The 14468-nt window shown below is 44.5% G+C and overlaps 1 protein-coding gene across 1 annotated transcript in view; it reads left to right on the top strand.

Annotated features, from left to right (window-relative positions):
• The window catches only part of MACF1 (microtubule actin crosslinking factor 1), a 340332-nt gene that overhangs the window by 249206 nt on the left and 76658 nt on the right, over positions 1–14468 (top strand). The window contains exons 55-57 of the mRNA XM_052636851.1: positions 406–605; positions 3243–3738; positions 4422–5893. Coding sequence (XP_052492811.1) covers positions 406–605; positions 3243–3738; positions 4422–5893 — 2168 coding nt within the window. The remainder of the gene's footprint in view (positions 1–405; positions 606–3242; positions 3739–4421; positions 5894–14468) is intronic.

The following is a 14468-nucleotide window of genomic DNA, read 5'->3' as shown; positions in this document are numbered from 1 at the left end:
GCTACTAACACCCACGCACACATGCTATACTCCTACTATGGAACTATAAATGATGTAGGTGAATGTGCACTGGTATGAAAAACTTACTGGCATGAAAGATGTCCTGTTCTTAATTAGTAAGTTTAAAAACAGGTTATAAAATAATATATATGTTGCATAAGGTATTTTACATGTATTGTGTACGTATGTACTTCTCTGAAGTTTTATCCCATGGGTAGTTTCATATAACCACCACCATAGTCATGAATCAAAACCGTTTGTGACTTTAGTTATAATTAAATGCAGGTTATTTTTAACTTAAAAAAATTAAATAATGCTCCAGGGGTCATTTCCTGTAGAATATTAGGGACCAGGCTAGTGGCTGATGAGGATAAAGGAATCCATTCTCTCATTTCCTCTCTACAGATTCCCGATGGGAAAGGGCCACCGAGGTGACAATGGCTCGGCAAAGGCAGCTGGAGGAATCTGCAAGTCATCTGGCCTGCTTCCAGGCTGCAGAATCCCAGCTCCGGCCCTGGCTGATGGAGAAAGAGCTAATGATGGGGGTGCTGGGCCCCCTGTCTATTGACCCCAACATGCTGAACGCACAAAAGCAGCAGGTCCAGGTGAGCAGTTCCTGACAGCTTTGGAGCCAAGAACTCAGAGGCACATGAACCTGGGTTTGAATGCTGCTCTCAACAGATAGATTCACATGACCCTGGACAAGTCATTTAACCTCTTGGAGTCTCTACTTCCTCACTTTAAATGAGATGCTTGTATGGTCTTTATCATGGTGCCTATCAAATAGCAAACGTTCAATAACTGTAGTTTTGATATTGTTGACCGAGGCACAGTAAGATGAGCAGGTGGTAGAATGGGAACTTCTGACTAAATGTTAGAATCATATTTTACTTTCAATCCCCAGTGGTAGTGATTCACATTACTTCATGCAGGGTTTTATATCTGCTGGCTTTACTTAAAGATTTTCTGCTGATCAGACCTCAGGACCTGAGATCCTGAGGATCTGTGAGATGTAGGTTGGTCCCTTATGTCATTTCTGATGAAATCCTGCCTAGAACATTTCCTTGTTCTGTATCCTTCCCTAAACTTGTTCTGTATCTTCTCACCACCCACTAAGTCCCCTAAAACTAATTTTTGAAAGAACCCTTTCTCTTAGCCCCTGCTTCCAATTAATTACCAAGTTCTATTTAGTCTACTTACAAATTTGCTAATCCAGTGGTTTTCTAATCCTTTGGTTTCCATTCCAAAAGTAAACATTTTGCTCTCAAAATCCTTTTACCCTCTTAAAAATTATTGAGGATCCCGAAAAGCTTGTGTTCATCTACTGATATCTATTCATTTTAACTGTATGAAAACACTGAGGAATTTTTAAAATGTACATTTATAAATTACTTTTTTAACACTAACATAGATAAACACTAACATAGATAAACATTTTTATGCAAAAAGAATATTTTCCAAAATATAAAAAATTGAATGAGAATGGCATTATTTTATATCTTTGCAAATCTCTTTAATGTTGTCTGACTTGGGAATTCTTTAGTGATCCAGAGGTTAGGACTCGGTGCTCTCACTGCCTAGGGCCCAGATTCAGACTCTAGTCAGGGAACTAAGATCCTGCAAGCTGTGGCCAAAAATAAATAAATAAATAACTTTTTAATGTCGCACTTAATAGAATAGTCCCATAGATTTTCATATCTGCCTCTGCATTCAGTCTGTTGTGATAGCTGATGTTGTGAGAAAATAAGAATCGTAAAAGGTAGACAACATCTTAGTATTTATAAAAGTAGTTTCTACCTTACTGATGCCATGCATGGGCTTCGGACTCCCAGGGGCCTCCAGACCCCAATTTGAGAACCACTGTCCTAAGCCTCTCTTCTCCACTCTACATGCTAATAGGCTGCATCTCGGGCCTCTTCCCATTACAACAGCCCCTTAAAGGGCTTCTTGGTCTAGTTTATCCTCCACACAATTATTAAGTTATCCTCTTAAATCATATATCTGAATATATTAAAATGCCTCTGTGGCTCTTGGCTGCTTATTGAACAAAGTTCAAATACCTGCTCACTATGGTGCGTAAGGCTTTCCACAGTCTAGTGCCAGTTTGTCTTGCCAGCTCTTTTCCCACATACCCGGGCTTCTTCCCACCCCGGGAGGAGCTCCTCCCTGAGCACGCTGCACTCCCAGACCTCGGGATCTCCGCACCTCTGCGGCCCCCGGCCCTCCTCTGACCAGCCTCACTCTGTTTCCTGGGAGGACTTGTGTGCCGTTCAGTGTCACCTGGAAGCCCTTCCTGATTCCCCTCTTCTGTGCTTCTTATCCCCTAAGGAGTTAACCACCTTTACTTCCTGGTTTTACAATTCCACGTTCATGTCAGCAGTTTAGCATTTTAATTTCTGTTACATTCTATTATAGTTCATTATTTACACATCTGTTAGTCCTTGAGGCCCTGGCATATTTAAAGTACTCAGTGTAAGTGCTGAGTACTTTCCATAAGTTTTCTTTTTTAATCCCAACAACAGCCAAGTAAGTACTTTAGTATCCTCATATTACAGATAAGGAGGCTGGGGACTTTTCAAAAACCTGCCTAAGTTTATACAGCTTAGTGAGTGATGGAGTTAGGATTTGAACCCAGAGGTCTAACTCCAGAACCTGTGATCTTAACTTCTTTGATGAGTGAAGCAGTGGACAGAAAAGAGTAAAAAGGAATAGTACCTCCTTTAAAGAAGCTTTTTATGTGATTGTGCTTTATTATAATATATAGCTTTATATGTGCTGTTGGAAATTTGAGAAAGGAAATAAGCAAAACAGGGCATTTAGAGTTGAAATGGCAAGCTCTGCCAGTAACATAGTTCACTTTGGGACCCAGGATTTCAAGCTCCTCATTTAGAGGCCTGGGTTTTGCCTGGCAGACCTTATGAGTGCCAATCCAGTCAACAAACTTTGTTTTCCCAACCAAGGCGGACCTTAGTAACTGATGTTGAAACACTATAGGACAAATAAGGAAGAGAAATAAAAGAGACACAATCAGTGATCCTTTCAAAATAAGTTTGTTTGTTTTTTTTTATTAAACAGCTGTTAAAAGTGATACTACATTTTCTCAGTAGCCTGGTCTTTGGAGTTTTCTGCTTTATTTTCAAAAGGAGTTGGCACTACTTGGCACAATCTAAAATCAGTTTGTGTTTGACACTGTTTTTAGATCTGTTTTCTATCTAAACATTGTGGTGTCGTTTCTATCACAGTTTATGCTGAAGGAATTCGAAGCACGCAGGCAGCAGCATGAGCAGCTGAACGAGGCAGCTCAGGGCATCCTAACAGGCCCTGGAGATGCCTCTGCTTCCACCAGCCAAGTGCAGAAGGAGCTCCAGAGCATCAATGAGAAGTGGATTGAACTGACTGACAAACTCAATGCCCGTTCCAACCATATTGACCAAGCTGTTGTCAAAAGCACCCAGTACCAGGAGCTGCTGCAGGACCTATCAGAGAAAGTAAAGGCAGTTGGGCAGCGACTGAGTGGCCAGTCGGCCATCAGCACCCAACCCGAGGCTGTGAAGCAGCAGCTGGAGGAGACCAGTGAGATTCGATCCGACGTGGAGCAATTAGACCAGGAGATTAAGGAGGCGCAGACACTCTGCGATGAGCTGTCAGTGCTCATTGGTGAGCAGTACCTCAAGGATGAGCTGAAGAAGCGTTTGGAGACTGTTGCCCTGCCCCTCCAAGGTTTAGAAGACCTTGCAGGTGAGTTGAGGTGAAGAACACACTGCTGCCATCATTGTTGGCAAGCCAAAAGAAGGAGTGGATTTGTGGTCCCAAGAATCTAAGGTGACCTTTAAGTAGCTTTTGGACTCAGAACGGTGTGACCCTACACCTTTGTCCAGCTACAGTGAGGACTCATCACACATTGATTGGTCACGAGCAATGACTTTACATGGCTTTACATACCATGACCCTAAAGATAAGAGTGCTGGTATAAATCCAGCCAGCAGGTAGAGATTCATGCTCTTAGATGTACTTATAGGTACAGTTACACACATACTTTCATTAATACTCATTAATATTCTATGTGTACATGCATAAATATCATATATACAAAATTAGAACATGTTCTAGACTTCTTATGATGGCCTTGTTCAAGAAAAATTTTGTTATTAATTTGTTGTCTCTTTATCTGGAGACATTTATGGCTTTCTACTAGCTTAGAAGTTAAAAGTTAACTTGTCTTAGTCAGAACACCTTACAGACTTGATGTGAGGATTGAATAGGATACAGTATATGAAAGAACGTAGCTCTGCTTCTTTTAGGTAGACCTTTCTTTGGTTAGTATCAGTTTCCTTTTCCTACAATTAGACCATATACTCCCAGGAAACATTTTGAATGCCATGTTCAGACTTGATGATTTAAATTTGATTTTCTCATTTCAGCTGATCGCATGAACAGACTCCAGGCAGCTCTTGCCAGCACCCAGCAGTTCCAGCAAATGTTTGATGAACTGAGAACGTGGTTGGATGACAAACAAAGCCAGCAAGCAAAAAACCGCCCAATCTCTGCAAAGCTGGAGCAGCTACAGTCTCAGCTACAGGAGAATGAAGAGTTTCAAAAGAGCCTTAACCAGCACAGTGGTTCCTACGAGGTGATTGTGGCAGAAGGAGAATCTCTGCTGCTTTCTGTGCCTCCTGGAGAAGAGAAGAAGACTCTACAAAACCAGCTGGTTGAGCTCAAGAGCCACTGGGAAGAGCTTAGTAAAAAAACTGCAGACAGACAGTCCAGGCTCAAGGACTGTCTGCAGAAGGCTCAGAAATACCAGTGGCACGTGGAAGACCTGGTGCCATGGATAGAAGATTGTAAGGCCAAGATGTCTGACTTGCAGGTCACTCTGGATCCCGTGCAGCTGGAGTCCCATCTCCTCAGATCGAAGGCTATGCTGAGCGAGGTGGAGAAGCGCCGCTCCCTGTTGGAAATCCTGAACAGTGCTGCTGACATTCTGATCAACTCTTCAGAGACAGATGAGGATGACATCCGGGATGAGAAGGCTGGTATCAACCAGAACATGGATTCCATCACAGAAGAGCTACAGGCCAAAACGGGGTCCCTTGAAGAAATGGCTCAGAGGCTGAAGGAGTTCCAGGAAAGTTTTAAGAATATTGAAAAGAAAGTCGAAGGGGCCAAACACCAACTTGAGATTTTTGATGCCCTCGGCTCTCAAGCCTGCAGCAACAAGAACCTGGAGAAGCTGAGAGCCCAGCAGGAAGTGCTGCAGACCCTGGAGCCCCAGGTGGACTACCTGCGGAACTTCACTCGGGGCCTGGTGGAGGATGCCCCTGATGGATCTGATGCTTCCCAGCTTCTCCATCAAGCCGAGGTTGCCCAGCAGGAGTTCCTAGAAGTGAAGCAAAGAGTGAACAGTGGCTGCATGGCCATGGAGAACAAGCTGGAGGGGATTGGCCAGTTTCACTGCCGCGTCCGAGAAATGTTTTCTCAGCTGGCAGACCTGGACGATGAGCTGGATGGCATGGGTGCTATCGGCCGAGACACTGACAGCCTCCAGTCCCAGATTGAGGATGTGCGGCTGTTCCTTAACAAGATCCAAGCCCTCAAGCTGGACATCGAGGCCTCAGAAGCAGAGTGCCGACAAATGCTGGAGGAAGAGGGGACTCTGGACCTGCTGGGTCTCAAGAGGGAGTTAGAAGCCCTGAGCAAACAGTGCAGCAAACTTACCGAGAGGAGCCGAGCTCGGCAGGAGCAGCTGGAGCTGACCCTGGGCCGCGTGGAGGACTTCTATCAGAAGCTGAAAGCGCTCAATGATATGACCACAGCAGCAGAGGAGGGGGAGGCCCTCCAGTGGGTCGTGGGGACCGAGGTGGATGTCATCAACCAACAATTAGCAGATTTTAAAGTAAGTCTTGCCCTTGTTTTTTTACCTTTTCCTGTCTGATATATGTATTTCTTTTCTTGTAACTTGGAGACTGATTGAGTGTGCATCCTCACGGCTCTCTCTGGTTTCATTAGTCTCACTTCCGTCACACCAGAGCACACAGTTTGCAAACTAAATAGTCTCTTGCACTTCTGAGCAACTGGGTTGAATGTTCCTCTATTCTAATTTATTTTAATGTTTATAGCCGATTAAGGATATAGACAGACTGAACCTTATTTCTTATTCTAAGAATCTTCTCTTGTGATTTCTTGAGAGTTCACATTAACTAACTTTTGTAACAGCAGTGAATGTTGGTTGAGGGCTCTGTTTTTCAGATGGAGGTATAGGAACCCATAAGATAAACATGGACTCTTCTTCCTAAAGTGTGGGGTTTCTTTTCACAGATTTGGAGGGAAAATTACTGACACATGATTGATGTGTTTTGAAAGAAAATGAAAAATCCTCGTGAACTATTAACACAAAACATAACACTTCAAAGAAATTTTCCACTTGTAGCAAGTAGTGCTTAAGATTATGCCCCAGACTCCTCAAGAACACAAGTTCTCTGCATGTAGGAGAGTTTGAGAAGCACAACCTTAATTGCAAAAGTATTTTAATTCTTTGCCTGAGTCAGAATTCCCAGTCCTGAACTTCTGTGAGTCTCTATTAAAACACCAGGGGAAGAAGACAGGAGTTGACTCAAAAGTGCAAATTTGCCAGGTTTGGGCTTGGAACTTGGGCCTGTTGGGTGTCAGCTCTCACTGCTTGGGGTGAGCCTTTCACCCCAGACTTACCTGAAAGGGCCTCTCTCCCCTGCTGGAGGCCTGTGTGCCTGCTCTTTCCTTCTTGGTTCTCGGAGTAGATTTGGAAAGGGTACTTCCAGCGCTTGACTCCCATTACCAGTGGCGATGGTTCCTACTTACACAGAAATGCTTTGCCATCAGACTTGCTCTCTCAGTCCCTGCCTGTCAGGATTCTTCCTATTAAAAATATGGATGGAAAAAGGTGGTATGACACCAGATCAGAGCCACATGGTCCCGAAAAAGATCACAAATTTGTAGACAAGATCCAGGTGGCTGTTTCAGAAGGACCCCTCTAGGCGAGGGGATGTTCAGCACTAAGGCGAGACATTGACTGAAGACCCCCTTACAGTGCAATGTAAGGAGCAGCCCTAGTTATCACAGCTGGGATTCTCGAGGCCCTGGGTAAGGAAAGGGTAGGTAGAGAAAGTCCAAACCCACGAGCCCAGGTGTTATCCTCGGGGAAAGGCCCTACCTGATCAGTGGCCAGGTGGCCTGTCCTGCTGTGTCACACGGGCTTCTCTTCCCTCTTCCGCATAAGCCCCTCGAAAGCAGAGCCACTGTTATAGGCATGCTGCATGGGTCCGGTTTACTTGAATCCAGGTTCAGTTCAGTTCAGTTCAATCGCTCAGTCGCGTCCCACTCTTTGTGACCCCATGAATCGCAGCACGCCAGGCCTCCCTGTCCATCACCATCTCCCAGACTTCACTCAGACTCACGTCCATCGAGTCCGTGATGCCATCCAGCCATCTCACCCTCTGTTGTCCCCTTCTTCTCCTGCCCCCAATCCCTCCCAGCATCAAAGTCTTTCCCAATGAGTCAACTCTTTGCATGAGGTGACCAAAGTACTAGAGTTTCAGCTTTAGCATCATTCCTTCCAAAGAAATCCCAGGGTTGATCTCCTTCAGAATGGACTGGTTGGATCTCCTTGCAGTCCAAGGGACTCTCAATAGTCTTCTCCAAGGTTAATTAGAATCAATTGTCTAATCAACTAAATGAGGTTTTTTTAGAAAACTGAAGTTTATCCTTTGAGGCACCAAGCTATAGTTTTATCAAACCAAGATTCTGGTTTATATGGAATTATTTTAACTTTTATTTGGCTAATTTCCTAAACATTACATTATATTGTAAATTTTTCTTTACAAGTGCAGGTTAACATTACTAAACAGATTGTAACTGTTTTCCACTGTGGTGATATCCTCAGGAACATGAGACACATTGGGGCTACTTTGTACTAAATGTTCTTAAATTACCATGCAATTTAAGTTCTGTTTTGAAGGGCCTCTGATAGCTGTACTGGTTGAGTTTGAGTGTGTGTGTGTGTGTGTGTGTGTGTGTATGTGTGTATTTGGGGGGATGTAGTTTCTGTTTTTTCCCCTATTACTCTAATACCAGGTATTATTTCTTACTGCTATTACTTTTCACTGTCTTGAGCAGGCTATCTCTTCCTTCAGATCTTCAGTGAGCTGAAAACAAAGTAAACAAGCCTGTTAACATTGCATTGAATATGACCTAGGATATTAAAAAGAATCCACAGGCAAGCATATACAGTGTTTGGATTTGAGGACAAGTAATTGTTTCCTGTTCATTTAATCCTTGGTTTCTAGAGACATTCTGAATTGTGATGCTGCTGAAAGCTTATAAGAAATTCCTGGACATCCTTGTATTTTATTTGTATCCTAGCATATAGCCCAGCGGTACTCAGGGTTCAGTAGCTGCTGAGTTGCTTGGTATAGCAGACATGTTTAACTGATTTCTGAGAAGCCTCCCACCACCAGCACTGTGGCTGTGGAGGCTGGGGCCAGCATGTGTATCTGCAGGGAGCTGGTGTTGACAAGGCAAGACTGGAAGATGAGTGTGAGAAGGAGGGTGGTGAAGCTGCGTGCCCTGTGTGTACCCTGCTCAAGATGGGGATGCACATCAGCAGCCTGGTTCCCCAGATCCACCTTACCAAGGCAAGGGCTTGGGGAAGAGTTTTTGTCTCCTCCCGGCAAAGGTCTTGAGACAGGAGGGGAGGAAGACAGTCCTGGCTGAGCTCATGCTGAACTCATGGGAAGTGAAAACAATGAGAAGGGAAAAGCTGTGTGTCTCAGTTCACAGTCCCCAAGAGGCTGAGCCAAGGGAAGTTCTTTTTGGACCCGTTCTGAGGACTGAGTCATTTTCATGATCCGAGTTCCTGGGTTAATGTGTTCTGTATTCCAGCGATAGACTCATCTTCCCTCACCCCAGCAGCAGACCAGATGCATGTAGTGTGATTCGGCTTTCAGATTCAAATTATTTTTAATAAGGAAAAACAAAGATGAAGATAAGTATTAAAAAACAGCGTTCGTTTTAAGTTTTCACCTCTTTTCTTTTTATAATGGGATCATGCTCTCAGGACAGGATCTGCTGAAGAGAAGGGTATGGTTCTGTGAGATGGAAATGCGGGCTGTGGTTTGACCCTGCTGATTCCACTGGGGATGGTTGGAATGGACAGATGAGTCAGGTCTGTGGAGGACCCCAGGCTTGCCGTGCAGCAGTGCTGATAAATGCTTGGAAAGGCAGTTGGCCTCTGGAGAAAACGGTTTGCTTCTTACATGAATGTGAAAAACTGGAAGTCATTATTCCTAGGAAAGACTTTTCCGTCAGTTGCTGCTGAATAATTGATAGAATCTGGTCAGCCAGCGAGGACCCATGAGATGGGAAGAGAAGAGAGTCCTTTCCCACTAAACAGGCAGAGACCTCAAGCCTCTTGAGTTAGACACTTTACTGCATTCTGCTCTCTGTCTTCCACGAAACAGGAAGAAAGCCACAAAGGGAGATAGGGAGCATGTTTGGAGAAACTGGAAGGAAAAGACTTTGGTTAATCTCTTCAGGAAATTCCATTTTCCTGAACAAGAGAGTCTCTGATTATTGAGAAAAAGGAATTGTATTAAATACATACACATAACTAGAGTCTAACAAGAAAGGAAAGACCTTTATTTCATTGAAACTTAAGCCAAAGAATTCCCTCAGGGTGACCTTTCTAGGAAGGAGAGAAAAAGACTCTAGATGTGGAGAAGGAATCTGTGAAGTCTGATGATAACAAAGATGTTTTGAAATTGCCTGTGTAGGTTTTGTAATCACGAACTGAGATCATTCTAAGTCTCACACTAGCCCCTCCCTTGTATCCGCCTCAGGACCCACAGCGGCCTCTCAGTCAGGACGTGTGGAGGTTTGGGTCTGAGGGGCTGTTGGTGAGCCCGCAGGCTTCCTTAGGACCGTTCTGTCTTGATTGCGGCTGAGCAGAGCCCAGGGTCAGGGACTGCATGCCTTTGCAGCCTGTGTCTGGAGACCTCTATCCTACTGTGAAGCCAGAACAAGAAAGCCCCATAAACTTGTTCATTGGATTCTTTTTTTTTTTTTTGCCTCATGGAAAGCAAGCATAAGCTTCCCTGTGAGCACATGTAAAAACTCTTGGAGGACAGGGCCTGCCATGGAGCTGAGAGACTGCCAATTTGGACAATGATGGATATTCACTCCTTTTCAAATAATTACAAAGACAGGGCAGTGTTTGCCAGTTAGGCTTACCAGAGAGGAAACCAAGTGAGGTTAGCATTATCTGCCTGCCCTTGGAGAGAAAGGAAATCACACTTGGTATGACCTGTCTGTCTCCGGAGGTTTAGGTATCGCCAGCTTTGCAGCAGCCAAGATAAGATGAGTAGACACCCCCTCCTACCCCCACCGACCCTACTTTGTGCTGACCCTTGGCCTGTGTCGGTTTTTTCTTTCTTCCTTAAACCAGGCTACCCTGGTGGCATTAGTGGTAAAAAAAATTCGCCTGCCAGTGCAGGAGACACAAGAGATGGGGTTTGATCCCTGAGTCAGGAAGATAGCCTGGAGGAAGAAATGGCATCCCACTTCAGTATTCTTGCTTGGGAAATCCCATGGATAGAGGAGCCTGGAGGGTCGCTAAAAGTCCGACACGACTGAAGCGACTTAGCACAGCACAGGACTAAACAACGACAACGCCAATGGAAACTGGGGTCCAAGGAAGTAGGAAGAATGCCCTTGAATAACGTTTCTCAACCTGACCACTCTAGGTATTTAGAGTGGGACAGTTCTTGGTTGTAGGCAGCTGCCCTGTGCACTGTTCAGCCGCATCCCTGATCTCCATCTGCCCACTTGATGCCAGGCACAGCCTTTCCCTGATGTGACAGCCCGAAATGCCACTGCGTATTGCCAGATGCCTGGAAGGAAAAACCCCCTCAGTTGAGAACCACTGCCTGAGGCAGGAGAAAATTGCCACCTCTCTGTGGATAATTTAGAGCTCAGTTGGAAAAGGTGCTTGTTGATTAAGGTAAATCTTAATGTAGCAAGCCACCTTCTGGTAATCTGATCATAACTGTGAAGCAGCAATACCCGTCTGTAAATCAGCTTTCCCTTAGGCCGGGCCCTGGATTCTTTATTTTTCCTGGTGCTAATCTCTGTCTGGTTTAAAATCTCCTCGTCACTTTTCCTGGCATCTGCGGTTGGTTTCTTTTGCGTAGAGTTGTTGATGCAGGTGTTCAGCTGATGGAGCGTTTCTGTGAAGAAGAGAAACTTCCTTTGTGGAAATACTCCAGGGAGCTTCCTTGCTCTGTGCCTTTAAGGGGAGACTACAGGCTGTCAGTTGTTCTCGGACCAGGAGCTCACAGTTCGGCTGCTGATATTTATAACCCTTATGTGAGCATCTCCTTCTGCACCCCCCCCACCCCCCCCACGAATTCCAATGCTATGTAATAATCCTCTCCACCCCCACTGTTGCAGCTGGGTGGGGAGAAGGTGAAGGAGCCTTTAAGACCTTTAAGTTAGCTTCATGTTGAACTTTTTCCAGCCCCATTTTAAAGTATTGCCGTTAGTATTTTCAGTATCAGCACCACAGGCAAAACCCCAAGCTTGTAGCCATTACATCACCTTGAAGGAGCCTCACGTCTCAGTGAAGGTAGTAAAATCAGATGGAAGGGCATCAAGAGAGTGTTGATGAATTTCACAAAAATCCGGCTGGAAATTTTGATAGCAAGGGAAGATTTTAAAGCAACAAATGAATATGTCCTCAACTAGAAGGAAGGACTGAGCAGTTTCAATTGAGTTTCCTGAAATTCTTCACACATAGTGTCAGCATGTAGCATTTGCAACTAAGACTGATCATCATGGGAAACACGGGTATCCAGAAAAACTAGAATTTACCCTGTGCTGAACTTGGGTTTGTCACTGAGTTTTGAATAGTGGACGTGATTGAGATAAGCACGGGCTTGCAGAACGGGGCTGTGTCTCGCTGTGTCTAGAAATGCTTGGTAAGTGGCCTCAGCCTTAGCCTAGTCCTGGGCACTTTCCAACGAGCTCTCTGGCACACAGGCCATAAGAGGTAAGCCTCTAGGAAGTGAGATGAGTTGCTTTGAAAGGCACTGTGTTGTTAGAGGTGGTTGGTTTACCAGGAATAAAATCAGTCCCACAGGGAGTCAGGTCAGGTCAGGTCACTGCACCAAAACATCACTGCACAAAGGCTGTCTCCTGCCAAACAGACTCGTCCCAAGTCTCAGCTGTCCTGAGTGGAAAAGCCTCGCTGTGGGGAGAATGTGTGCCCTCCCCACCTTCCTTCATATTTTGCCACTGCCAGTCCTGGGGTATTGTTCAGATACCAGTGTCTGGTATTGTTTGTGAAAGAGTAACACGATACACTTCTGCCCTGAACCTTTACAAGCTGTTTTCTTACCACCGGTCCTGTGATTTGAAATGTGGACCTTTCACAACTTTAGCCGTCAGGGATGAGAGTAAGAGCTGCAAGGTGATGGTCCCTGGATCCCTTCGGGGAGGTCAGGCAGAAGGGGCTCTGTATTCCTTTCAGTCCATCCTTACTGAGCACTTGCTCTGGGTCAGTCCTTCGTGCACCCTTGGATCTCAGATAGTCTCTAGTTAGCAGTGCAGCATGAGAAACAGGTGCAAAGAGCTGCAGTAGTAGGGACATAGAGGCAAGAACAGTAAGCGAGACCTGAGTCTAAATGATCTCCAATCCTAACTTCTCCCCATCCCCACCTCCATGAATCAGACATTTAAAATCCTAGTTGCAGATAAGAAAACTGAGGTTGGAAGGTGTTAAAGTAAGTTGTTCAAGCCACATAGCAGGTAAACGTTAGAGCTGGGATTGGAAAGATATTTGGCACCAAATCTCATGCTTGACTAGTGGCCCCCAGTGAGGGTAGGGGAGGCAGTTTTGGCCCTTAGGGGACATTGACAACATCTAGAGACATTTGTACTGTCACAACTGGGGAGGCTGCTCCAAGCGTCTAGTGGGTGCTGCTTGAATTTCCTATAATACACAGAATAGCCACTTAAAACAAAGGATTATTCAGCCTACTTCTTGAAATACAGGGGATTTTGGAATCTTGCCCTTTTCAGATTCCATGACAAGTAAGAGTTAACTGGTGAAATAGTCCCATTGCCTGGGGAAACTTCGTGGTTTTCCTTTTAGTGAAAAAAAAAAAAAAATGTGTTGGTTCTGAGAGTGATTTAAACAAATCTGTTAGATCAAGTCAGGATCTTGGGGAACTAATTTGAGTCAGTGGCTAAAGAATGCCCTCCATGCTTGGCCAGTCCCCACCCCACCCTGCCTGCCACAAGACTCCTGCTTTGGAAGTCAGTCAGCTGTGTATCTCAAGCTGCTTCCTGTAGGGTGTGTTATGGAATGGCATAAGCCCTGCACCAGCTGGGAGTACTGACCTCAGTGTGATTTTATCAGACTCCGTCCCTTTTGAGCCTTGCTATTTGGAACAAAAGATCCTCTGTTAGGAATGCAGAGAGCTAGCGTGATTGGACAGCCAGCGTGTACGCACATGGTTCCCACGGAAAAAACAGGCATAAATTATGCTGTAGCCTTTTAAAACTGAAGCCTCCAAGGTGGTCTTCCCTTAGCTTCTGTCTGTACTCAACCTTCTTTCTGTGAATGCTTATCCTCCTCCCAGATCTAATGGATTAAACAGTGGCATCTTCAGAACTGGTCTCTCTCTGTGCCTATCACACTTTTTTTTTTTTAATTTATTTTTTTATTGAAGGATGATTGCTTTACAGAATTTTGTTGTTTTCGGTCAAACCTCAACATAAATCAGCTATAGGTATACATATATTCCCTTTTGAACCTCCCTCCCATCTCCCACCCCATCCCACCCTTCTAGATTGATACAGAGCCCCTGTTTGAATTTCCTGAGTCATACAACAAATTCCCATTGGCTGTCTATTTTATATAGTAATGGTAATATAAGTTTCCATATTGCTGTTTGCATACATCCCACCCTCTCCTCCCCTCTTCCCATGTCCATAAGTCTATTCTCTATGTCTGTTTCTCCACTGTTGCCCTGTAAATAAATTCTTCATTACCATTCTTCTAGATTCCATATATATGCATTAGAATATGATATTTATCTTTTTCTTTTCTGACTCACTTCATTCTGTATAATAGGTTCTAGGTTCATCCACCCCATTAGAACTGACTCAAATGCATTCCTTTTTATGGCTGAGTAATACTCCATTGTGTATATGTGCCACAACTTCTTTATCTATTCATCTGTCGGTGGACATCTAAGTTGCTTCCATGTTCTAGCTATTGTAAATAGTGCTGTAATGAACAATGGGATACATGTGTCTTTTCCTCAGGCTATATGCCTCAGAGTGGGATTGCTGGGTCATATGGTGGTTTTATTCCTACTTTTTTAAGGAATCTCCATACCGTCTTCCATAGATGCTGTATCAATTTACTTTCCCAC

The sequence above is a fragment of the Budorcas taxicolor genome, chromosome 3 (genome assembly GCF_023091745.1).
Source record: "Budorcas taxicolor isolate Tak-1 chromosome 3, Takin1.1, whole genome shotgun sequence".
Classification (NCBI taxonomy): Eukaryota; Metazoa; Chordata; class Mammalia; order Artiodactyla; family Bovidae; genus Budorcas; species Budorcas taxicolor.
This window is presented reverse-complemented; position numbering and strand designations above follow the sequence as displayed.